Source organism: Physella acuta, unplaced genomic scaffold (genome assembly GCF_028476545.2).
Source record: "Physella acuta isolate Inbredline_101_S28 unplaced genomic scaffold, ASM2847654v3 ptg000473l, whole genome shotgun sequence".
NCBI lineage: Eukaryota > Metazoa > Mollusca > Gastropoda > Physidae > Physella > Physella acuta.
Genome location: NW_026731992.1, coordinates 568,415 through 596,414, shown reverse-complemented (window position 1 = coordinate 596,414; position 28,000 = coordinate 568,415). Strand labels below are relative to the sequence as shown.

At 41.4% G+C, this 28,000-nt stretch overlaps 1 protein-coding gene across 6 annotated transcripts; it reads right to left on the bottom strand.

Annotated features, from left to right (window-relative positions):
* Positions 1-1,021: 1,021 nt before the first annotated feature.
* Positions 1,022-25,847, bottom strand: LOC131943934 (L-asparaginase). Of its 6 annotated transcripts, none has more exons than XR_009386979.1 (16): positions 25,624-25,847; positions 24,168-24,332; positions 22,443-22,560; positions 21,944-22,058; positions 21,631-21,756; positions 21,070-21,153; positions 20,728-20,854; positions 20,155-20,267; positions 18,873-19,058; positions 15,861-15,974; positions 13,076-13,192; positions 12,588-12,683; positions 10,842-11,089; positions 2,750-2,849; positions 1,324-2,249; positions 1,022-1,244 (listed from the first exon to the last, which is right to left on the bottom strand). XR_009386979.1 is itself a non-coding variant. In XM_059304318.1 (16 exons), the coding sequence occupies exons 3-16, from the start codon at positions 24,319-24,321 to the stop codon at positions 2,091-2,093; spliced, it is 1,857 nt and encodes a 618-aa protein (XP_059160301.1). In that variant the 5' UTR covers positions 24,322-24,332; positions 25,268-25,314; positions 25,624-25,847; the 3' UTR covers positions 1,022-2,090. The 6 variants fall into 6 exon arrangements, 4 of the variants coding, with proteins under 4 accessions (XP_059160301.1, XP_059160303.1, XP_059160299.1 ...); XR_009386980.1 differs by having other exon boundaries at positions 1,022-1,759; positions 1,806-2,249; XM_059304318.1 differs by adding an exon at positions 25,268-25,314 and having other exon boundaries at positions 1,022-2,249.
* Positions 25,848-28,000: the final 2,153 nt, after the last annotated feature.

Below are 28,000 nucleotides of genomic sequence, written 5' to 3'. Positions count from 1 at the left end.
CAGAGCCATTGATTCAATGGTTCAAGTGCTACCATATCCATTGATTCAATGGTTCAAGTGCTACCAGAGCCATTGATTCAATGGTTCAAGTGCTACCAGAGCCATTGATTCAATGGTTCAAGTGCTACCATATCCATTGATTCAATGGTTCAAGTGCTACCAGAGCCATTGATTCAATGGTTCAAGTGCTACCAGAGACATTGATTCAATGGTTTAAGTGCTACCAGAGCCATTGATTCAATGGTTCAAGGGCTACCAGAGCCATTGATTCAATGGTTCAAGGGCTACCAGAGCCATTGATTCAATGGTTCAAGGGCTACCAGAGCCATTGATTCAATGGTTCAAGGGCTACCAGAGCCATTGATTCAATGGTTCAAGTGCTAACATATCCATTGATTCAATGGTTCAAGTGCTACCAGAGCCATTGATTCAATGGTTCAAGTGCTACCAGAGACATTGATTCAATGGTTTAAGTGCTAACAGAGCCATTGATTCAATGGTTCAAGGGCTAACAGAGCCATTGATTCAATGGTTCAAGTGCTGACAGAGCCATTGATTCAATGGTTCAAGTGCTACCAGAGCCATTGAAGGACTAACAGAGACATTTTTTCAAAGGTTCAAGGACTATCACATTAACTGATTCAACAGTTTAGTTCTATAGGAGGTTAAACTGCAAATAAGCGTGGAAACATCCACTTTGTAAAGCCAACCAGGGAAAAAGAAAATAAGTTTCATAAAGCTATGGAGATCAATAGAAATAAAAGCTGATTGTGAACCAGCAAAACTTGTAGATAATAATTACATGTAAATGTATACTTGAGTGGTGTTCCTGTGATATGTTTTAGTTAAGTCCTAGACAGTGAGACACTGGATGTAGTGGGAAAATTGAGATCCATGTTTTTAGTTATACCAACAGATTTTCAACAAAAAAAAGCACACGCATATTGCCACAAACCTCAAAGCCACACAGTTACAGATGGTCATTACTGTTGCATGCCTGCACTGTAAGAAAATACCAATCTTTATGGGCTTGCTTTATTGAGTCCACTACAAGAGGTCAAAGGTTACTACACTAACAAAGTACACTCAAGGCCATTTGCCAAGCTATTACACATTTACTTGGCACAAATAATGAGATTCTTAAAGATATGTCAAACAATATTTTATCACCCGTCATGAATTTTGGTAGAACATCAGTCAGCCAACTGTCATGTGTAGCCCATACTGTCATGTGTAGCCCATACCTGTTACGTGCAGCACATAACTGTTACGTGTAGCCCATAACTGTTACGTGTAGCCCATACTGTCATGTGTAGCCCATACCTGTTACGGGCAGCCCATAACTGTTACGTGTAGCCCATACCTGTCATGTCTAGGCACAAAACTGAGTGTTCATGCTTGTTACTCGTCTAAATATTTATTCACTAATTAGATCTGTTATATTATAGTTCAGGGGGGGGGGGGGGGGGGAAGAGAGTTGGTTGACATGACTAAACACATGTAAAATATAAGCCCCAAATGAAAACTAGTTTCCACTCTAGGGAAACTCAATTGTCCATGGTAAAGAATGGCAGCAGGATAGAGATTCATGGGCCTGTGGTCGTTGTTGTACAAGTAGTTGACCCATTTGTCAAGATGACCACATGTGTAAGGCTAAAATGACCTAAATGTTGTATGGTCAAGATGACCACATGTGTAAGGCTAAAATGACCTAAATGTTGTATGGTCAAGATGACCACATGTGTAAGGCTAAAATGACCTAAATGTTGTATGATCAAGATGACCACGTGTAAAGCTAAAATGACCTAAATGTTGTACGGTCAAGATGACCAGATGTGTATGGTGAACATGACCACAAATCTCATATGATCTACATGTAGTGGGTCAAGATGAAGGGAATATGAGAATGTATAATTAATATCTAAGGTAAAGGGCAGGAATAATGAAAGACTAGTGCAATGTGACTATCTCAGATCAGTCCAACACACACAACTGGGTGTGTCAGGTCAGTCCAACACACACAACTGGGTGTGTCAGGTCAGTCCAACACACACAACTGGGTGTGTCAGGTCAGTCCAACACAGATAGTATTAATTGTTTTCAGTGTGGCTGATTAAGTTTAAAAACTTGACATTCTGAATCTTGTCAGCCAAGCTGTGGGCCGTGTTGCCAAAGACATCAGGAAGGTCTGTGTGGGCTCCGGCTCTGTACAGCAGTTCAGCTGCTTCATTGCAGTTCAGGCTCACAGCCTGTAGACAGTCAGTCAGGGGGAGACAATGGTGGGACACATGTAAGTGGTGAGACAATGGTGGAACACATGTAAATGGTGAAACAATGTTGTATTATATGTAAATGGTGAGACAATGTTGTATTATATGTAAGTGGTGAGACAATGTTGTATTATATGTAAGTGGTGAGACAATGTTGTATTACATGTAAGTGGTGAGACAATGTTGTATTACATGTAAGTGGTAAGACAATGTTGTATTACATGTAAGTGGTGAGACAATGTTGTTTTAAATGTAAGTGGTGAGACAATGTTGTATTACATGTAAGTGGTGAGACAATGTTGTATTACATGTAAGTGGTGAGACAATGTTGTATTACATGTAAGTGGTAAGACAATGTTGTATTACATGTAAGTGGTGAGACAATGTTGTTTTAAATGTAAGTGGTAAGACAATGTTGTATTATATGTTAGTGGTGAAACAATGTTGTTTTAAATGTAAGTGGTGAGACAATGTCTTACCACATGTAAGGGGGTTCTCTCATCATAGTCCTTCAAGTTTGGGGACGCACCTGCTGCTAGCCAAGCTTCCAGTGACTTGACATCATTTGCTGCAGCAGCACTGTAGACAGGTGAGATGTGGACAGGTGAGATGTGGACAGGTGAGATGTGGACAGGTGAAATAGGCAGTGTGGACAGGTGAGATGTGGACAGGTGAGATGTGGACAGGTGAAATAGGTAGTGTAGACAGGTGAAATAGGCAGTGTAGACAGGTGAGATGTGGACAGTTGAAAAAAGTAGTGTGGACAGGTAAAATAAGCAGTGTGGACAGGTGAGATGTGGACAGGTGAGATGTGGACAGGTGAGATGTGGACAGATGAAATAGGTAGTGTAGACAGGTGAGATGTGGGCAGGTGAAATAGGCAGTGTGGACAGGTGAGATGTGGACAGGTGAGATGTGGACAGGTGAGATGTGGGCAGGTGAAATAGGCAGGGTGGACAGGTGAGATGTGGGCAGGTGAAATAGGCAGGGTGGACAGGTGAAATAGGAAGTGTGGACAGGTGAAATGTGGACAGGTGAGATGTGGACAGGTGAAATAGGCAGGGTGGACAGGTGAGATGTGGACAGGTGAGATGTGGGCAGGTGAAATAGGCAGGGTGGACAGGTGAGATGTGGACAGGTGAAATAGGCAGGGTGGACAGGTGAAATAGGAAGTGTGGACAGGTGAAATGTGGACAGGTGAGATGTGGACAGGTGAAATAGGCAGGGTGGACAGGTGAGATGTGGACAGGTGAGATGTGGGCAGGTGAAATAGGCAGGGTGGACAGGTGAGATGTGGACAGGTGAGATGTGGACAGGTGAGATGTGGGCAGGTGAAATAGGCAGTGTGGACAGGTGAGATGTGGACAGGTGAAATAGGCAGTGTGGACAGGTGAGATAGGCAGGGTGGACAGGTGAGATGTGGACAGGTGAAATAGGCAGTGTGGACAGGTGAGGTGTGGACAGGTGAGATGTGGACAGGTGAAATAGGCAATGTGGACAGGTGAGATGTGGACAGGTGAGATGTGGACAGGTGAGATGTAGACAGGTGAAATAGGCAGGGTGGACAGGTGAGATAGGCAGTGTGGACAGGTGAGATGTGGACAGGTGAAATAGGCAGTGTGGACAGGTGAGATGTGGACAGGTGAGATGTGGACAGGTGAAATAGGCAATGTGGACAGGTGAGATAGGCAGTGTGGACAGGTGAAATAGGCAGTGTGGACAGGTGAGATGTGGACAGGTGAGATAGGCAGTGTGGACAGGTGAAATAGGCAGTGTGGACAGGTGAGATGTGGACATGTGAGATGTGGACAGGTGAGATGTGGACAGGTGAAATAGGCAGTGTGGACAGGTGAGATGTGGACAGGTGAGATGTGGACAGGTGAGATGTGGACAGGTGAGATGTGGACAGGTGAGATGTGGACAGGTGAAATAGGCAGTGTGGACAGGTGAGATGTGGACAGGTGAGATGTGGACAGGTGAGATGTGGACAGGTGAAATAGGCAGTGTAGACAGGTGAGACGTGGACAGGTGAGATGTGGACAGGTGAGATGTGGACAGGTGAGATGTGGACAGGTGAGATAGGCAGTGTGGACAGGTGAAATAGGCAGTGTGGACAGGTGAGATGTGGACAGGTGAGATGTGGGCAGGTGAAATAGGCAGTGTGGACAGGTGAGATGTGGACAGGTGAGATGTGGGCAGGTGAAATAGGCAGTGTGGACAGGTGAGGTGTGGACAGGTGAGGTGTGGACAGGAGAGATGTGGACAGGTGAAATAGGCAGTGTGGACAGGTGAGATGTGGACAGGTGAGATGTGGGCAGGTGAAATAGGCAGTGTGGACAGGTGAGGTGTGGACAGGTGAGGTGTGGACAGGAGAGATGTGGACAGGTGAAATAGGCAGTGTAGACAGGTGAGATGTGGACAGGTGAGATGTGGACAGGTGAGATGTGGACAGGTGAGATGTGGACAGGTGAGATGTGGACAGGTGAAATAGGCAGTGTGGACAGGTGAGATGTGGACAGGTGAGATGTGGACAGGTGAGATGTGGACAGGTGAGATGTGGACAGGTGAAATAGGCAGTGTGGACAGGTAAGATGTGGACAGGTGAGATGTGGACAGGTGAGATGTGGACAGGTGAGATGTGGACAGGTGAAATAGGCAGTGTGGACAGGTGAGATGTGGACAGGTGAAATAGGCAATGTGGACAGGTGAGATGTGGACAGGTGAGATGTAGACAGGTGAGATGTGGACAGGTGAAATAGGCAATGTGGACAGGTGAAATAGGCAGTGTGGACAGGTGAGATGTGGACAGGTGAAATAGGCAGTGTGGACAGGTGAGATGTGGACAGGTGAGATGTGGACAGGTGAAATAGGCAGTGTGGACAGGTGAGATGTGGACAGGTGAGATGTGGATAGGTGAGATGTGGACAGGTGAAATAGGCAGTGTGGACAGGTGAAATAGGCAGTGTGGACAGGTGAGGTGTGGACAGGTGAGGTGTGGACAGGAGAGATGTGGACAGGTGAAATAGGCAGTGTAGACAGGTGAGATGTGGACAGGTGAGATGTGGACAGGTGAGATGTGGACAGGTGAGATGTGGACAGGTGAGATGTGGACAGGTGAAATAGGCAGTGTGGACAGGTGAGATGTGGACAGGTGAGATGTGGATAGGTGAGATGTGGACAGGTGAAATAGGCAGTGTGGACAGGTGAAATAGGCAGTGTGGACAGGTGAGGTGTGGACAGGTGAGGTGTGGACAGGAGAGATGTGGACAGGTGAAATAGGCAGTGTAGACAGGTGAGATGTGGACAGGTGAGATGTGGACAGGTGAGATGTGGACAGGTGAGATGTGGACAGGTGAAATAGGCAGTGTGGACAGGTGAGATGTGGACAGGTGAAATGTGGACAGGTGAGATGTGGACAGGTGAGATGTGGACAGGTGAAATAGGCAGTGTGGACAGGTAAGATGTGGACAGGTGAGATGTGGACAGGTGAGATGTGGACAGGTGAGATGTGGACAGGTGAAATAGGCAGTGTGGACAGGTGAGATGTGGACAGGTGAGATGTGGACAGGTGAGATGTGGACAGGTGAAATGTGGACAGGTGAGATGTGGACAGGTGAAATAGGCAGTGTGGACAGGTGAAATAGGCAGTGTGGACAGGTGAGATGTGGACAGGTGAAATAGGCAGCGTGGACAGGTGAGATGTGGACAGGTGAGATGTGGACAGGTGAAATAGGCAGTGTGGACAGGTGAGATGTGGACAGGTGAGATGTGGACAGGTGAAATAGGCAGTGTGGACAGGTGAAATAGGCAGTGTGGACAGGTGAGATGTGGACAGGTGAGATGTGGACAGGTGAGATGTGGACAGGTGAGATGTGGACAGGTGAGATGTGGACAGGTGAGATGTGGACAGGTGAAATAGGCAGTGTGGACAGGTGAGATGTGGACAGGTAAGATGTGGACAGGTGAGATGTGGACAGGTGAGATGTGGACAGGTGAAATAGGCAGTGTAGACAGGTGAGATGTGGACAGGTGAAATAGGCAATGTGGACAGGTGAAATAGGCAGTGTGGACAGGTGAGATGTGGACAGGTGAAATAGGCAGACAGATGTACACCACCAGACAGCTATATACTATGAGACAGCTATATACTATGAGACAGCTATATACTATGAGACAGCTATATACTATGAGACAGCTATATACTATGAGACAGCTATATACTATGAGATAGCTATCAACTTGAGACAGCTAGACACACCATTTACACATGTACACCATTAGAAAGATGTACACCATGAGACTGATGTACACAGACATGTACACCATGAGACTGATGTACACAGACATGTACACCATGAGACTGATGTACACAGACATGTACAACATGAGACTGATGTACACAGACATGTACACCATGAGACTGATGTACACAGACATGTACACCATGAGACTGATGTACACAGACATGCCTACCAATGGCAATCAATTATTGGTACAGTGATATATAAAAAAGAAAAGCTCAAGTAATGAATATAGACTAGTGGGTCAAAATCTTGGCTCTAGACTGTATAGGGATTGGTTACATGGGTGAGAGAAATATGGGAACCCACGGGTCTAGCTGGTAACATGGGTGAGAGAAATGTGGGAACCCACGGGTCTAGTTGGTAACATGGGTGAGAGAAATGTGGGAACCCACAGGTCTAGTTGGTAACATGGGTGAGAGAAATATGGGAACCCAAGGGTCTAGCTGGTAACATGGGTGAGAGAAATGTGGGAACCCACGGGTCTAGTTGGTAACATGGGTGAGAGAAATGTGGGAACCCACAGGTCTAGTTGGTAACATGGGTGAGAGAAATATGGGAACCCAAGGGTCTAGCTGGTAACATGGGTGAGAGAAATGTGGGAACCCACAGGTCTAGTTGGTAACATGGGTGAGAGAAATGTGGGAACCCAAGGGTCTAGCTGGTAACATGGGTGAGAGAAATGTGGGAACCCAAGGGTCTAGTTGGTAACATGGGTGAGAGAAATGTGGGAAGCCAAGGGTCTAGTTGGTAACATGGGTGAGAGAAATGTGGGAACCCATGGGTGTAGCTGGTAACATGGGTGAGAGAAATGTGGGAACCCACGGGTGTAGTTGGTAACATGGATGAGAGAAATGTGGGAACCCATGGGTGTAGTTGGTAACATGGGTGAGAGAAATGTGGGAACCCATGGGTCTAGTTGGTAACATGGATGAGAGAAATGTGGGAACCCATGGGTCTAGCTGGTAACATGGGTGAGAGAAATGTGGGAACCCACGGGTGTAGTTGGTAACATGGGTGAGAGAAATGTGGGAACCCAAGGGTCTAGTTGGTAACATGGATGAGAGAAATGTGGGAACCCAAGGGTCTAGTTGGTAACATGGGTGAGAGAAATATGGGAACCCATTGGTCTAGTTGGTAACATGGGTGAGAGAAATGTGGGAAGCCAAGGGTCTAGTTGGTAACATGGATGAGAGAAATGTGGGAACCCATGGGTCTAGCTGGTAACATGGGTGAGAGAAATGTGGGAACTCACGGGTCTAGTTGGTAACATGGGTGAGAGAAATGTGGGAACCCAAGGGTCTAGTTGGTAACATGGGTGAGAGAAATGTGGGAATCCAAGGGTCTAGTTGGTAACATGGGTGAGAGAAATGTGGGAACCCATTGGTCTAGTTGGTAACATGGGTGAGAGAAATGTGGGAACCCAAGGGTCTAGTTGGTAACATGGGTGAGAGAAATGTGGGAACCCATGGGTCTAGTTGGTAACATGGGTGAGAGAAATGTGGGAACCCATGGGTCTAGTTGGTAACATGGGTGAGAGAAATGTGGGAACCCACAGGTCTAGTTGGTAACATGGGTGAGAGAAATGTGGGAACCCAAGGGTCTAGTTGGTAACATGGGTGAGAGAAATGTGGGAACCCAAGGGTCTAGTTGGTAACATGGGTGAGAGAAATGTGGGAACCCAAGGGTCTAGTTGGTAACATGGGTGAGAGAAATGTGGGAACCCATGGGTCTAGTTGGTAACATGGGTGAGAGAAATGTGGGAACCCAAGGGTCTAGTTGGTAACATGGGTGAGAGAAATGTGGGAACCCATGGGTCTAGTTGGTAACATGGGTGAGAGAAATGTGGGAACCCAAGGGTCTAGCTGGTAACATGGGTGAGAGAAATGTGGGAACCCAAGGGTCTAGTTGGTAATATGGGTGAGAGAAATGTGGGAACCCAAGGGTCTAGCTGGTAACATGGGTGAGAGAAATGTGGGAACCCAAGGGTCTAGTTGGTAACATGGGTGAGAGAAATGTGGGAACCCATTGGTCTAGTTGGTAACATGGGTGAGAGAAATGTGGGAACCCACGGGTGTAGTTGGTAACATGGGTGAGAGAAATGTGGGAACCCAAGGGTCTAGTTGGTAACATGGATGAGAGAAATGTGGGAACCCATTGGTCTAGTTGGTAACATGGGTGAGAGAAATGTGGGAACCCAAGGGTCTAGTTGGTAACATGGATGAGAGAAATGTGGGAACCCATTGGTCTAGTTGGTAACATGGGTGAGAGAAATGTGGGAACCCATGGGTCTAGTTGGTAACATGGATGAGAGAAATGTGGGAACCCATGGGTCTAGCTGGTAACATGGGTGAGAGAAATGTGGGAACTCACGGGTCTAGTTGGTAACATGGGTGAGAGAAATGTGGGAACCCAAGGGTCTAGTTGGTAACATGGGTGAGAGAAATGTGGGAATCCAAGGGTCTAGTTGGTAACATGGATGAGAGAAATGTGGGAACCCAAGGGTCTAGTTGGTAACATGGGTGAGAGAAATGTGGGAAGCCAAGGGTCTAGTTGGTAACATGGGTGAGAGAAATGTGGGAACCCATGGGTCTAGTTGGTAACATGGGTGAGAGAAATGTGGGAAGCCAAGGGTCTAGTTGGTAACATGGGTGAGAGAAATGTGGGAACCCAAGGGTCTAGTTGGTAACATGGGTGAGAGAAATGTGGGAACCCAAGGGTCTAGTTGGTAACATGGGTGAGAGAAATGTGGGAACCCAAGGGTCTAGTTGGTAACATGGGTGAGAGAAATGTGGGAACCCACGGGTCTAGTTGGTAACATGGGTGAGAGAAATGTGGGAACCCAAGGGTCTAGTTGGTAACATGGGTGAGAGAAATGTGGGAACCCAAGGGTCTAGTTGGTAACATGGATGAGAGAAATGTGGGAACCCAAGGGTCTAGTTGGTAACATGGATGAGAGAAATGTGGGAACCCAAGGGTCTAGTTGGTAACATGGATGAGAGAAATGTGGGAACCCAAGGGTCTAGTTGGTAACATGGATGAGAGAAATGTGGGAACCCAAGGGTCTAGTTGGTAACATGGATGAGAGAAATGTGGGAACCCAAGGGTCTAGTTGGTAACATGGGTGAGAGAAATGTGGGAAGCCAAGGGTCTAGTTGGTAACATGGGTGAGAGAAATATGGGAACCCATGGGTCTAGCTGGTAACATGGGTGAGAGAAATATGGGAACCCATGGGTCTAGCTGGTAACATGGGTGAGAGAAATGTGGGAACTCACGGGTCTAGTTGGTAACATGGGTGAGAGAAATGTGGGAACCCAAGGGTCTAGTTGGTAACATGGATGAGAGAAATGTGGGAACCCAAGGGTCTAGTTGGTAACATGGGTGAGAGAAATGTGGGAACCCAAGGGTCTAGTTGGTAACATGGGTGAGAGAAATATGGGAACCCATGGGTCTAGCTGGTAACATGGGTGAGAGAAATGTGGGAACTCACGGGTCTAGTTGGTAACATGGGTGAGAGAAATGTGGGAAGCCAAGGGTCTAGTTGGTAACATGGATGAGAGAAATGTGGGAACCCAAGGGTCTAGTTGGTAACATGGATGAGAGAAATGTGGGAACCCAAGGGTCTAGTTGGTAACATGGGTGAGAGAAATATGGGAACCCATGGGTCTAGCTGGTAACATGGGTGAGAGAAATGTGGGAACTCACGGGTCTAGTTGGTAACATGGGTGAGAGAAATGTGGGAAGCCAAGGGTCTAGTTGGTAACATGGATGAGAGAAATGTGGGAACCCAAGGGTCTAGTTGGTAACATGGATGAGAGAAATGTGGGAACCCAAGGGTCTAGCTGGTAACATGGGTGAGAGAAATGTGGGAACCCACGGGTCTAGTTGGTAACATGGGTGAGAGAAATGTGGGAACCCAAGGGTCTAGTTGGTAACATGGGTGAGAGAAATGTGGGAACCCAAGGGTCTAGTTGGTAACATGGGTGAGAGAAATGTGGGAACCCAAGGGTCTAGCTGGTAACATGGGTGAGAGAAATGTGGGAACCCACAGGTCTAGGGAATGGTTACATGGGTGAGAGAAATGTGGGAACCCCCTGGTAGCAGTTGACATGTAACATATATCATGTCTATTCTTCAGCAAGTAATCCAGCTATACGCTACTAGACAAGTATACATAAAGAGCTAGTTATACTTGAAAGAGACTCAATACATTTAGCAAAAAACAACAGCGGACAAAAGGTCATCTGAGGTCATCTGTAGACTAGTTACCTGCACATGCGGACAGCCATGACGGACTGTGGCAGGGGCAGGTTGGCACCTGTCTGAACCAGGAGTCTAATGATGTCTATATGTCCACCTTCTATGGCATCAATCAAGGCTGTCTCCTGGCGATAGTCCTTGAGGTGTATGCTGACCCCATGGTTCAGCAGGTAGTGGACCACATTGATGCGACCTTTCCTGCAGGCCACGTGCAGGGCTGTCCTGCCATCTTGGTTCTGTAATGCAAGGTCACCTCCCTGTGGGCACACACAGTTGATGGTGACACACACAAGCAGTATGTGGGGGACACAATCAGTTGATGGTGACACACACAAGCAGTATGTGGGGGACGGCTACAGGACATTACCCCCCTGGATATTTCCCCCCCGGACATTTCCCCCCCGTATTTACCCCCCGGAGCAATTACCCCCCTGTCAATTACCCCCCCGGGGAATTACCCCCCCCCCCCCCTCTCAAGTTAAAATCCTAACTCTAACTAGAATTTTATCCCTATATAATACTTTAATCCAAACCTTAAGAAAAAGACCAAAACCTAAGCATCCACCTTAGCCTAAAACGTCACACAAAACCAAAACCAGACACAACCCTAACCCTAACCCTAAACCTAGCCCTAGCCCTAACCCTAGCCCTAAACCTAACCCTAACCCTAAAACTAACCCTAGCCCTAAACCTAACACTAACCCTAACCCTAACCCTAGCCCTAAAACCTAACCCTAGCCCTAGCCCTAACCCTAGCCCTAAAACCTAACCCTAACCCTTGCCCTAACCCTAACCCTAGCACCTAACCCTAACCCTAACCTTAGCCCTGGCCCTAGCCCTAGCCCGAACTCTAACCCTAGCCCTAACCCTAACCCTAATCTTAACCCTAACCCTAACTCTAACCCTCTCCGGGGGGGGGGGGGGGGGGGGGGGGGGGGTAATGTCCTACTGGGCGGGGGGTAATTGACAGGGGGGTAATTGACAGGGGGGGGTAATTACTCTGGGGGTAATGTCGGGGGGGAAATATCCGGGGGGGTAATTGACAGGGGGGAAATGCCCTGTTCCCGTGGGGGACACCAGTTAATGGTGGCACACACAAGCAGTATGTGGGGGACACAATCAGTTGATGGTGACACACTCACCAGTAGTTTGTTAGGACAAGGTCCTTCTTAGTAAGTAGTGTATAACTGGTTAAGTTAGTGGCGTAGTGTCTGACTGGTTAAGTTAGTGGCGTAGTGTCTGACTGGTTAAGTTAGTGGCATAGTGTATGACAGGTTAAGGTAGTGGCGTTGTGTCTGGTTAAGTTAGTGGCGTAGTGTATGACTGGTTAAGTTAGTGGCGTAGTGTCTGACTGGTTAAGTTAGTGGCATAGTGTCTGGTTAAGTTAGTGGCGTAGTGTCTGACTGGTTAAGTTAGTGGCGTAGTGTCTGGTTAAGTTAATGGCGTAGTGTCCGACTGGTTAAGTTAGTGGCATAGTGTATGACTGGTTAAGTTAGTGGCGTAGTGTCTGACTGGTTAAGTTAGTGGCGTAGTGTCTGGTTTAGTTAGTGGCGTAGTGTCTGACTGGTTAAGTTAGTGGCATAGTGTTTGACTGGTTAAGTTAGTGGCATAGTGTTTGACTGGTTAAGTTAGTGGTGTAGTGTCTGACTGGTTAAGTTAGTTGCATAGTGTATAACTGGTTAAGTTAGTGGCGTAGTGTCTGGTTAAGTTAGTGGCGTAGTGTCTGACTGGTTAAGTTAGTGGCGTACAACTGACTGAGGCACGCAGCTTCTCCAGGGCTGGGATGTCACCTGACTTGGCTGCAGCACACATCAGACAGGGGTAGATGGCGTCTTTCACTTTACTGATTTCCTGGGGGGGGGAGACAGATTATCATACAACATTAGCCACTTATCTGATAACTCATCAATGGTGCTCACTTAAAACATGACTTACATCACTTGTGCTCAGACTCATGTATCTGATAAAACATGACTTACATCACTTGTGCTCAGACTCATGTATCTGATAAAACATGACTTACATCACTTGTGCTCAGACTCATGTATCTGATAAAACATGACTTACATCACTTGTGCTCAGACTCATGTATCTGATAAAACATGACTTACATCACTTGTGCTCAGACTCATGTATCTGATAAAACATGACTTACATCACTTGTGCTCAGACTCATGTATCTGATAAAACATGACTTACATCACTTGTGCTCAGACTCATGTATCTGATAAAACATGACTTACATCACTTGTGCTCAGACTCATGTATCTGGCCACACTATCGATCAGCTCTGAGTCTGTTATGGACAGCTGCTCGCCTAACATTGTGGTCATCTCACCACGGAGATTCCTGGCCAGCATCTGTGGACACACATCTCTCTGATATACAGCAGCTGCTTGTTTTTAATTGAATATATAGTTTTAGGACAATTTCATGCCATTCTATGTCAGTTTTTTAAGCTCATTAGTCTCCTCTATTCACTCTATTATTACATCACTAAGCTGTAACACTAAGCTAGCAAGGATTTACCATAGAGTTCTACTTTTATCACAATATTATACACACATTTTTTGCATTCATTTGTATCACACTTCTTTCTTGTCATGCTATTCTATTGTATTAACAATTTTAAGATATTGAAAAAGAATAAAAATTTTTTTAATAACAAGCATTTGTAGAATTATGCACTAAAAAGAAGTAACTAAATGATTTTCTTTAAAAATGTAACAATGAACCACTATTTAATAATTAAAAAGAAAAGCATGTGTCATAATATATTATGTATTGAATACTGCACTAAAATTTAATAAGTGACCCTCATTTTTCTTTTTAGTTATAGGGTTCATTATTATATATTAAAATAAATCATTTATTTTTTTATTTTTTTTTGCTTATTAGATTAAAACTTGCTCATAAAACATTTATTATTATTTGTTTTCTAATGCTGGTGTTGTTTCAACTGGTGTATTTCAAATTTGGACTGAGTGATGTATATTGTTTTTTGAAAAGCAAATCAAAATCATTGAAAATTAACCCATATGAGGGGTGATGTATTTTTTTTCACTATTTCCTTAAAGCAAGCTAAATCTGAATTTTTTTTTCCACAATTCCCTCCTGCAAAAACCATTCTCACACTCCCCCCCCCCCCCCCCCTTTAAATTGTTCTAAGAAATTAGAATTAAAGGAAAACAAGCTCAAGATGAAATGATAGGATAAATTAATCATTTAAAGTATTAAATAAACCGGGAGTGATCTCCACTAAATGTTCTCGGATATTCTTACATAACATTACGTGGGATAACAACTCGGGATATTGACATGATTTTTAATTACATAAAGTTTTTAAAATAGAATAGAATCTAGTAGAAAAATGAATTGCGCACCAAGCGAACGCCAAAACAAAATGTGCATAATAGTACGGAATATTATTAGTACTTTTTAAATTGACATGCGTTTTTTGAGAAATCGTAAATAGTGTAAATTACTACTTCGGGTCAACGGAAATTACTCAAAATTTGACAGTAGACAGATAATTACATCTTTTACTTACATGTGAAATTTCATTTATCTATCCTAAAATATAACTCAAGTTATAGGCTTTTGAAAAATTCAAAGTAGAAAAAGTTCCACTTCCGGTTATCGGAAATCGCTCAAAAGTTGATCAGGATCTACAATTTTGATATTATACTTATATATGAAATTTCATCAACCTAACAGTAACGGTAAGTTATCATGTTTACGGGCACACACACACATAAGGACAAGATTGCAAAATTATGTTTTTCCAACTCAGGGAGGTGTAAAACGTCGAGATTTGTAAAAATCTCGATTTTTTTTTTGCACGATTACAAGACTTTCTCTATACTCTGTATATACGAGAAAGTAAAAACAAGCTCAAGATGAAATGATAGAATAAATTAATCATTTAAAGTATTAAAGTACAGATACCAGCTTGAGTGAAATAAAGGGATAATTGATTTATTAAAAACATCTAGAGGGGCTTGATGACAACAACACAAGATCTTGATGACAACATGAGGGGCTTGATGACAACATGAGGGGCTTGATGACAACATGAGGGGCTTGATGACAACTTGAGGGGCTTGATGACAACATGAGAACTTGATGACAACATGAGGGGCTTGATGACAACTTGAGGGGCTTGATGACAACATGAGAACTTGATGACAACATGAGGGGCTTGATGACAACTTGAGGGGCTTGATGACAACATGAGAACTTGATGACAACTTGAGGGGCTTGATGGCAACAACATGAGGGGCTTGATGACAACATGAGGGGCTTGATGACAACATGAGGGGCTTGATGACAACTTGAGGGGCTTGATGACAACATGAGGGGCTTGATGGCAACAACATGAGGGGCTTGATGACAACATGAGGGGATTGATGACAACATGAGGGGATTGATGACAACATGAGGGGCTTGATGACAACTTGAGGGGCTTGATGACAACTTGAGGGGATTGATGACAACTTGAGGGGATTGATGACAACATGAGGGGATTGATGACAACATGAGGGGATTGATGACAACATGAGGGGCTTGATGACAACTTGAGGGGATTGATGACAACATGTGGGGCTTGATGACAACATGAGGGGCTTGATGACAACATGAGGGGCTTGATAACAACATGAGGGGCTTGACGACAACAAAACACGGGGCTTGATGGCAACAACACAAGGGGCTTGATGATGACAACAACACAAAAGGCTTAATGACAACAACACAAGGGGCTTGATGACAACAACATAAGGGGCTTGATGTCAACAACATGAGGGGCTTGATGACAACAACACAAGGGGCTTGATGACAACATGAGGGGCTTGATGACAACATGAGGGGCTTGATGACGACATGAGGGGCTTGATGACAACATGAGGGGCTTGATGACAACAAAACACGGGGCTTGATGGCAACAACACAAGGGGCTTGATGATGACAACACAAGGGGCTTGATGACAACAAAATGAGGGGCTTGATGACAACAACATGATTTGTTACCGCACGCTTGTGGTCAATGGTCCACTCTTCCTTGCCCAGCACATAGCTGAGCTTCATGAGTGCAGCTTCAGGTGTCATGTCAGCTCCCATTATCACTCCCATCTCTTTTAGAGCCTGTATACACATAATACATGGCTGAAACATCACTGTACACACATAATACATGGCTGAAACATCACTGTACACACATAATACATGGCTAAAACATCACTGTACACACACATCATAATACATGGCTGATACATCACTGTACACACATAATATATGGCTGAAACATCACTGTACACACATAATACATGGCTAAAACATCACTGTATACACATAATATATGGCTGATACATCACTGTACACACATCATAATACATGGCTGAAACATCACTGTACACACATAATACATGGCTAAAACATCACTGTACACACACATCATAATACATGGCTAAAACATCACTGTACACACACATCATAATACATGGCTGAAACATCACTGTACACACATAATACATGGCTAAAACATCACTGTACACACATAATATATGGCTGATACATCACTGTACACACATAATATATGGCTAAAACATCATTGTACACATAATACATGGCTAAAACATCACTGTACACACACATCTTAATACATGGTTGAAACGTCACTGTACATACACACATAATACATGGCTGAAACATCACTGTACACATCATAATACATGGCTGAAACATCACTGTACACACACATCTTAATACATGGTTGAAACGTCACTGTACATACACACATAATACATGGCTGAAACATCACTGTACACACACATCTTAATACATGGTTGAAACGTCACTGTACATACACACATAATACATGGCTGAAACATCACTGTACACATCATAATACATGGCTGAAACATCACTGTACACACACATCTTAATACATGGTTGAAACGTCACTGTACATACACACATAATACATGACTGATACATCACTGTACACACACATCATAATACATGGCTGAAACATCACTGCACACACATCATAATACATGGCTAAAACATCACTGTACACACATAATACATGGCTAAAACATCACTGTACACACATAATACATGGTTGAAACGTCACTGTACATACACACATAATACATGGCTGATGCATCACTGTACACACATAATACATGGCTGAAACATCACTGTATACACATAATACATGGCTGAAACATCACTGTACACACACGTCATAATACATGGCTGAAACATCACTGTACACACATCATAATACATGGCTAAAACATCACTGTACATACACACATAATACATGGCTGAAACATCACTGTACACACATAATACATGGCTGATGCATCACTGTACACACATAATACATGGCTGAAACATCACTGTATACACATAATACATGGCTGAAACATCACTGTACACACACGTCATAATACATGGCTGAAACATCACTGTACACACATCATAATACATGGCTAAAACATCACTGTACATACACACATAATACATGGCTGAAACATCACTGTACACACATAATACATGGCTGAAACATCACTGTACACACATAATACATGGCTAAAACATCACTGTATACACACATCATAATACATGGCTAAAACATCACTGTACACACACATAATACATGGCTGAAACATCACTGTATACACACATCATAATACATGGCTGAAACAACACTGTACACACATCATTATACATGGCTGAAACATCACTGTACACACATAATACATGGCTAAAACATCACTGTACACACATAATACATGGCTGAAACATCACTGTACACACATAATACATGGCTAAAACATCTCTGTACACACATAATACATGGCTGAAACATCATTGTACACACATCATAATACATGGCTGAAACATCACTGTACACACACATAATACATGGCTGAAACATCACTGTACACACACATCATAATATATGGCTAAAACATCACTGTACACACATAATACATGGCTAAAAAATCACTGTACACACACGTCATAATACATGGTTGAAACGTCACTGTACATACACACATAATACATGGCTAAAACATCACTGTACACACATAATACATGGCTAAAACATCATTGTACACACATAATACATGGCTAAAACATCACTGTACACACATAATACATGGCTGAAACATCATTGTACACACATCATAATACATGGCTGAAACATCACTGTACACATAATACATGGCTAAAACATCACTGTACACACACATCTTAATACATGGTTGGAACATCACTGTAAACATAATACATGGCTAAAACATCACTGTACACACACACATAATACATGGTTGAAACGTCACTGTACATACACACATATTACATGGTTGAAACGTCACTGTACATACACAAATATTACATGGCTGAAACATCACTGTACACACATCATAATACATGGCTGAAACATCATTGTACACATAATACATGGCTAAAACATCACTGTACACACACATCATAATACATGGTTGAAACATCACTGTACACACATAATACATGGTTGAAACATCACTGTACATATACATCTTAATACATGGTTGAAACATCACTGTACACATAATACATGGCTAAAACATCACTGTACACACACATAATACATGGCTGAAACATCACTGTATACACACATCATAATATATGGCTAAAACATCACTGTACACACATCATAATACATGTCTGAAATAGCGCTGCACAGATTTAGGTGACCCACCAGAAGAGTTAAGTAGCCGACAAGTCAAGTGACCCACCAGTTAAGTGACCCACCAGTTAAGTGACCCACCAGTTAAGTGACCCACCAGTTAAGTGACCCACCAGTTAAGTGACCCACCAGTTAAGTGACCCACCAGTTAAGTGACCCACCAGTTAAGTGACCCACCAGTTAAGTGACCCACCAGTTAAGTGACCCACCAGTTAAGTGACCCACCAGAAGAGTTAAGTGACCCACCAGAAGAGTTAAGTGACCCACCAGGACTGTGTACATTCAAAGTGACCCACCAATCCAGTGGCATAAGTAGCGCTGACATTGCCTATGCTACACTGTGTGATGTTGACAATGAGCACGCCCCAATTGCAAGCCTCCCGTAGCAGCCCTAAGATATCAGGACGATTGGTTGGTGCGTTCCCTGCTCCGTAGGTCTGCAACACAACACCCTGCACTGGTGGCTGGAGAAATGCACGCACCTGTTACACAAGAGGACAGTAGTCAACCTGGGAATAGGGATTCATTTCATGCAACAAGGATAAACACTGACATGATAAAAAAAACTGACATGATAAAACACTGACATGATAAAACACTGACATGATAAAACACTGACATGATAAACCACTGACATGATAATAACAATCAACTTTATTTTATAACTGTAACAATAGTAGCCACTGAGGCCTTTTATCACTTGGTCATTAATTAAAAAATACATATATCAACGACATTTTAATAAAAAAGCAATCAAATGTTTAAGCCATAAGAGTAAAATAGCAAATAAAAATGTGGAATAAAGAAAAAATAATTACATATATTACGGCGCTACTCTACCACTGGTAAAGATAACGCACTTACCGAATTCTTTTGGATGGTTATAAACTGATGACTTACGAAACTAAAAGAGTACCAGACAACAAAAACTCTCCATGAACACGTATCTAACGTCTAGGGGGAAAACACGAAGAACTCCTGTAACTAATAACACTTTTAATCAATTTACAACCTTTTAAAAAGTATACTAGTCCAAACAATAACCTCTAGATTGTATGTAAAATATTATAAATATACAAATAATGCAAGACCCAACTTACGAGTTGAAGAATAACACAAGGTAACTATTAACACAGGATATGGCACTTAGGTAATCAACACATCCTACTAGATTTTAAATTGAGGCACAGAAAAATACTTAAAGCACAGGAACTTAGGGAAAAATACTGCTTAACTTATGAAATACAACATGGCATTCTCTCTCGGTAAAATGTCTGGTCAACTGCCTTGAGAGAAGAGCGTTCCTGGTATTTATGCGACCCCAGAATCATGGGATGTCCACCTTAAAGCCAAAACTATTGGGAAGGAAGTCGCCAAAGTACGAATCAACCAATCAAAATTTCACCACATAGCGTGATGGAAAATTTCTCGATTGCACCACAGACCACTCAAGGTCGATTATATAAATGTAAAACTAAATAATAAAAAAGAAAGACCTAAGTAGGTCACACATAGTTACAATACAACATGGAATAGAATGTGACAACAACAATAAACAAGATAACAGCTGAAGCTCACCGTTTGGAATGTGATCCCAGGAAACAAGCGCAGCAAACCAACATTACAACACATGTTTCTTGAGACTGTAAACTTCTCTGTTGTTCCTGGTCTAAATATAGATGTGTGGTCAACTGAAACAACAAGTCTAAATATAGATGTGTGGTCAACTGAAACAACAAGGTCTAAATATAGATGTGTGGTCAACTTTTACAACAAGGTCTAAATATAGATGTGTGGTCAACTGAAACAACAAGGTCTAAATATAGATGTGTGGTCAGCTGAAACAGCAAGGTCAAAATATAGATGTGTGGTCAACTGAAACAACAGTTCTAAATATGGATGTGTGGTCAACTGAAACAACAAGGTCTAAATATAGATGTGTAGTCAACTTTTACAACAAGGTCTAAATATAGATGTGTGGTCAACTGAAACAACAAGGTCTAAATATAGATGTGTGGTCAACTGAAACAGCAAGGTCTAAATATAGATGTGTGGTCAACTGAAGTTGAACCCTTGCATGATGAAAATCTATTATTATTTTGTTAGACTGTCTCTAACCCTGAAGTCTATAGAGGTGAGTATTGTTCTGACCTTTGATATCAATCTCAAGTGTAACTAGGGGGGGCATGTTGGGGGAAGTGAAGGCTGAGAAGCTACTGGAGTCTGCCTTGATGCAGCGGTTACCACGGAACACTTTATCATTGAAGCATATCATCACCTACAGATTAAATTGTATCATTGAAGCATATCATCACCTACAGATTAAATTGTATCATTGAAGCATATCATCACCTACAGATTAAATTGTATCATTGAAGCATATCATCGCCTACAGATTAAATTATATCATTGATGCTAATTTTAGGCAAAAGATAAACTAGTCCTTAGAAGCTGGACTAAATACCAACTAATCTTAAGGCAGAATGGGCCTACCTCAGGGATAGAGTATGTTCCAGCTATGATCAATGATGAAAGAAAGTTGTCTCTGCCATCACTCCGAGTTTCAAATATTGGTATCTGCAAAATTGAATGTTAAATATCTGTAACACTGTTCCTGTGTACCTTTGTAATTGATGGGCTTGCCTAGATTTTGTATACCTGTTAGGATGATGAGCTTGCCTAGATTTTGTATACCTGTTAGGATGATGGGCTTGCCTAGATTTTGTGTACATGTTAGGATGATGAGCTTGTCTAGATTTTGTGTACATGTTAGGATGATGGGCTTGCCTAGATTTTGTGTACATGTTAGGATGATGGGCTTGCCTAGATTTTGTGTACATGTTAGGATGATGGGCTTGCCTAGATTTTGTATACCTGTTAGGATGATGGGCTTGCCTAGATTTTGTATACCTGTTAGGGTGTTGGGCTTGCCTAGATTTTGTGTACCTGTTAGGATGATGGGCTTGCCTAGATTTTGTATACCTGTTAGGATGATGGGCTTGCCTAGATTTTGTATACCTGTTAGGGTGTTGGGCTTGCCTAGATTGTGTGTACCTGTGAGCCTGTTAGGATGATGGGCTTGCCTAGATTTTCACACATGAATGAAAGAGCAGAAGCAGTATAGGCCATGGTGTCAGTACCATGCAGTACAACAAAACCATCATAATCCTGGTAGCTGTCCTGAAACAGAGAATAAAGCCATAGCTGTCATGTATTGAAAAATAAATAGATGTCAAGTAACAGAAAGTAAAGTTACAGATAGTTAAGTTCTATCAGAATATAAAAATTTGATGAGTATTTTTATCTGATATTGTCACACAGTTATACTCTAGCAAAAACTTAGCGGTGAAAAGCAATAAAATTTTACCTTGATGGCATCAGCTATTTTGACCCATTCACAGAAAGACATGTTGGAAGAGTCCAGCAAAGGATCAAACTCCAGTACACGATATATGACATGGCGCCGTGTCTTGACCGAGGGCCTGAGAGAGACACAGAATACCTGACATTGTTAGAGCTCTGCAAGCTGGACTTTCAACTACAAATAAAACTAGTGACTGATGGTACACAATCTTGTGCATGTGTCACACAGAGATTGACAAAAAACAGCACACAATCTTGTTGTCATGTCACATTCCTAAGCTACTAAACAAACAGAATGACATCATGAAGCTACTAAACAAACAACAGGATGACATCATGAAGCTACTAAACAAACAACAGGATGACATCATCAAGCTACTAAACAAACAACAGGATGACATCATAAAGCTACTAAACAAACAACAGGATGACATCATCAAGCTACTAAACAAACAACAGAATGACATCATGAAGCTACTAAACAAAAATCAGGACAGCCTTACTGAAGTACTAGGAATTGGTCTGCCTCTTCTGGGGTTAGAAAAGTTGTATCCTCAGTATAATGGAATATTGGCATGGCTTTCAGTTTATCAATCATACAATTTGGTTTGGGCTCATAAGCTGCGAACAGATTCAAATCACATGTGTGAGGGTATCAGGAATCTGGTACACTCAGGTATACGTATACACAAACAAACTCGTAGAGGTTAGGTATGTCAGTCAAGATTAATGTCCTGGCTTTCACTCTTTCTTCACACCAATCTCCACTTTCTTGCTCCAACCTTCAGCTGTCCTCCCCATTCATTCCTACATACCTCCTTTCTCTCACTCACAACACACCCGCTGTCACTCAACCAGTCACTTCCCTTGTACCCTCCTTCACTCAGTACAACAATATACACATCAACACACCCCGCCTCGCATATCGCTACAATATATATTCACACACCCATCCACGGTGATCCATCATACGCATTACATTATTTCATTGGTTTCCTAGGAAAGGGAAATAGCTTAATTTGTATATTTAGCATATCAATCTAGCTTGGTTATTTCCCTTTCAGGAAATGAACATTTTATGGACTCCAGGATTAGACTATTTGTGACCATAAGTTAAAATGTGGTTGTGCTTAAACTTCAGCTAAAAGCATGATATGATACCATAGGTAGAGAGCCATGAAGCTTGGTAGACAATTTAAATAAACATAATATAAACAGTGGAACTTATTCTCTTTCAATTTTTCAAAAGCCTATAGCTTGAGTACTGTTTGAGATAGATAAATGAAATTTCCCATGTAATTAAAAGATCTAATTCTCTGCCTTCTATCAAATTTTGAGTAATTTCCGTTGACTGGAAGTAGTAATTTACGCTATATCCGATTTCTCAAAAGACGCAAGTGAATTTATTAAGTACTAATAATATTCTGCACTATTATACACATATTGTTTGGCATTCACTTGGTGCGCCATTCTTTTTTCTACGACATTCTTTTTTATTTTTAAAAGTTTAAGTAATTAAAAATGGATTTAAAATCATGCTTATATACCTGAGTTGCCATCCCCCATGGTGTTATATAAGAATATTCGGATTTATTTTTTATTCGAGAAAGTTTAGGGGAGATCACTCCCGGTTTATTTTTTAATTGAAGATGCTGTAGACCGAACTTTTTACTGTCATTTATTGCTGTCTAGCTATCAACGACTACATCGGTTCGGGTAAATTCGGCTAATAAATTATATTTCTTCCGAAGGGGGGGGGGATGGGAAAAAAAACACGCCTGGAAGAAACACTGGATACATTTACCATGAGAACTGCAAATTTAATGTATAATGTACATTTTATATCATTTTTTTTTTAAATTTATTTTTAAAATGATCAAATTTAAGAATTTTGTGGTTCCGCATGTGGACGTCCACATTACCCCCCCCCCCCATTCCACATGCATCCACAAGTCAATTTTATTTTACCCACCCCTCTCCCTGTGTGGACATCATAAATGGATGACCCCTTTTAGCAATAACATGCTGCAGATCTCCTGATCTCAGGCTCCAGATTAAGTAGTATACTTAACAACCTGTGTTATCTATTGGAAATCGATCTTTCAGAACATAGAAATAAACCCTTGTAATTTGTTTCCGTCTTAGAATAAAATTTAAGAAATAAATTTATCCCAGTTGGCTGAGCTGTGTAGTTACCCCCTGAATAATATACTGCCTGTGTAACTAACCTCCTTTCTGGCTAACCATTCCAATAGTTCCACCAGTATATATGACCAAAACTTTGGCTGTCTTTGGATTTTTCCCAATAAGGGAGGTATTGCGCTGCATTGGGACTCCATTGTGAACCTTCTTTCTACTAATGCCTCCATCCTCTGTTGCCATCTATAAAAAGCCTGAAATTAATTAAAATTTTTCTGATAATGACAACAAAGATATAACAACATGTCTGTTGTGTGGTAACTTAAGACAATATATACATTTGACCTCACCACACATAAACCTACTGATAAACTCACCACACATAAACCTACTGATAAACTCACTACACTACACAAACTTAAATCTGCTGATAAACTCACTACATAATAGTAATAGTATACACTACTACTACATAACACATGCCTTATAAATAAAAATGCCTTATATTATCAAATATCAATCTACTATGATCATCTGAGACTATGATCACATTATAGATTATATAGGCCTACTCTATATTATTTATATAGATTGTAGATCTAGGCCATAATTATTAATTAAATTATTATTAAGTATCTAGGCCCTACATCTAAAATATTCTAAATAAATATATTGGGGCCCTATTGTAAATAATTAAACGAAGTGTCTACTCGGAATAAGATTTTTCGGCAAAAGATAGTTCTGCGCATGCGCAGTGACCTATGGCTAGGGTTAGGGCTAGAATGAGGGTTAGGGGTAGGATTAGGGATAGGGTTAGGGATAGGATTAGGGTTAGGGATAGGATTAGGGCTAGGGTTAGGGATAGGATTAGGGATAGGGTTAAGGATAGGATTAGGGTTGGTATTAGGGTTCTGCGGTTGTAAACACACGCATGCGCAGTACCATCGAAAACATCGCCGCTAAGTCGTAATTTCTCTCCATTGCGCATGCGTATCGCATGCGTATCTTATTCCGACTAGAATCGGCCATAATTAAAACACAGCGTCAGTGTGGTTAGTTATCTTTGTTCTTTACTTTAGTCTAGTGTTTAATTTAATAGACTAATAAATTAAATAAATAGACTATGTGTATTATGTAGTAACGTGTAGTACTAGATAGTAGTAGTGTAACTGTAGTGTAGGTAACTTACTTTTATTAGTGTAGTAAGTGTATGCCTACTCTGTAGTACTGTAGGCCCTAAATTAAATAATAATTTATTAGGCCTAGGCCTAACTAGTAACTACTACTCTACTACTTACTAGTAACTAGATCTAGGCTAAATTATTTAAAATTATTAAATTAGGCCTAAATTAAACTCTAAAATAGATCTAGATCTAGTAATTCCAAACAACTAATGAATAATGAACTCGTCTAATGTCTTACTCTTAACTCTTTTAATTTTTAAGTAGATCTAGATCTAGATCTAGGCCTAATACTACTAATAGTAATACTAAAATAGTAGATCTCTAATAAAAATTTAAAAATTAAATTAACAATAGGGCCTACCTATACTGACCTATAGGCCTACTATTTAATTATTTATTTATTGAGATGCGCTATAGGCCTACTAAATTACTATAGTTAATAGTCTAATACGACTAGATCTAGATCTATCTAATATCTGTATCTGGATCTAGATCTCTAATCGTTTTTCAAAACAATGCTCGTTTCTATACAAAACAACTTTTTTTCCCCCTTATCAGTCAAGGTTGAGCGCAGACGAAGACCGAAATGAATATTAAATGGGCGTTCCTGGACATTTCGAATATAATGTTGGAGAAAAAGTACGAAATTATAATTTAGTTTCTAAATCTAGTAGCAGTAGTGGCATAGACTGGCCTAGACCTAGATCTAGATCTAGACAGAAGTAGATCTAGATCTAGATCTAGATCCAGAATAGAATTACTAAGAAGGGTTCGGTGAATGCGCATACGAAACAGATACGCCAGTACGTCTAGCTTATTTGCCTGATACATTTTGTTTGAGTATTTGTCAGATGTGGAGCTAGAAAAAAAATTGAATGTAGGCATCATGATGCTCACGGGTAAGATCGGGGCGCCAAATCACCGCCTGTCGGGGCGCCGAATGACACGCCTGATTCGATAAAGTCAACGATTATTTTTGCCCATCGTGTGTTTAGTGTATAGCCTTTTTTAAAACGAAAGAAGGCGCCATAGTGTTCGCAGGGAAGCCCGGGACGCTTCGGGTCACGCAATCGATGGCGTGCCGGCGGTTGTAACAGTTGCAGTTTTATCGCTGAATACATATTAGTACACCTGACCCACTATGCAGGATGCCAAGTGCTAACATAGCTGCTTTGAGTGAGAAACCGTGTATTAACGAAAATTGCACACTCCCGGGCGCCGCCCATAAGAATTTTTTTTTTTTTCTAACAGAAATCTTTTTGGGAGTTTTCTCATCTACTCCCCTCAGTTTCATGATACTCAGATGAACGGTTTCGAATTACATCCAAGTTTTATTTTTTATAAACCATATATAGAGAAAAATCGCACACCCCGGGGCGCCGCCCTTTCAAAATTAATTATTTTTTTGTACAGAAACCTTTTACAAGCTTTTTTATTACTAGCTTACTTCCTTCCTCTGGGGAGCAAAGGGCTGCAACCACACATCTCCATCGGACTCGGTTTTGGGCTGCTCCCTTTATCTGTGCCCATGTGAGCCCAGCTGTGGGCCCAACCTCATTTTTCCCTGGGGATTCCAATCCAAAGCGTGTTTTGCGATGTTTTCTTTTTCTTTTCTTAATATGTGTCCGATCCATCCCCATCCCCAATTACGGGCCTTGATATCTGTCGTCAATCTGTCCTACCTCTTAATCCTAGATCGAAACGGAGAGCGAAATTTTGGGCACTTCTAACCGATCAATTTCTCTGAAATTTGGCAAGTGGGTCAAGACCAGATGACAATGCAATATGACAATAAATACGACTCAATTGAATGATTAATTAATTTTTCTATCAGTTAATTAAAATTTTCTATGCGCGTTTTCATGTTCATTTGGTGCGCAACAGGTTTTAGTCATGCAACTCTTATAATATTAAAAAAAAATTTAAGTACCGAAAAAAATGCATTAAAATTGCATTAAAAAACGTTGTAATAACAAGCGTTTATTTTATGTAATAATTACTAATAATGCACTAAAATGAGAAAATAATTGATTTCCTTTAAATATATTATAATGCACTACTAGATCTATTTAAATTACTAAAATGAAAAGCGTGGACTACTAGATAAATCATTTCTTTTTTATTTTGAGTGCATTATTACATACAAGTTTGTTATTTGGACGTTTTTTTTTAATTGTTTTTTTTTTCTAGATTCTCTAGATCTAGACTATATGGCATGCTGCTACATTTAGGCGCTCAAACATTCACTTTTTTAGTATTTTAATTTGGTCTCATTCATCAAGATTTGTTTAGACAGTAAAGTAAAAAGTTTCACTATCCGGCTTAAATTAAACGAAATATGACCTTTCTGGTGCAATATTATGGTTGTAGTATTGTAGTTGTAGCCTGTAAGAAATGGCTCCATTTCCATTGATAAAACTGGGTTACCTCTTTATAAAACAGATTAGTAAACCAATTGCAAATTCAATTAAAAGACGAGCGAAATCACACCCGTTTTTTCGTACATATATATGTATGCCACCGGCCCAGAGTAAGTTAAAATAATAAAATTCCTTAGGCCTAAAATAAAAAATATTCTAGGGACTAGCTAGGCCATCTAGGACCTAGGCCTAAATTTAGTGAATTAGTAAATAAATATTAAATAGGCCTAGGGCCTAAATATTAAAATAATTAAATATTATTAAATAAAGTTAAAGCCTGTTGTGTTAAAGACTATCTAGGCCTATATTAATTATTTC

Bases quoted from the DNA above. Each gene is read 5' to 3' on its own strand.
- LOC131943934 (XM_059304318.1), bottom strand. From the start codon at position 24,321: ATGGCAACAGAGGATGGAGGCATTAGTAGAAAGAAGGTTCACAATGGA. The intron at 13,193-15,860 runs GTAACAAATCAT...GTGTGTCCACAG, and splicing joins CCATTGACCACAAGCGTGCG to ATGCTGGCCAGGAATCTCCG. The intron at 11,090-12,587 runs GTCAGTTGTACG...GTGTGCCCACAG, and splicing joins TGGAGAAGCTGCGTGCCTCA to GGAGGTGACCTTGCATTACA.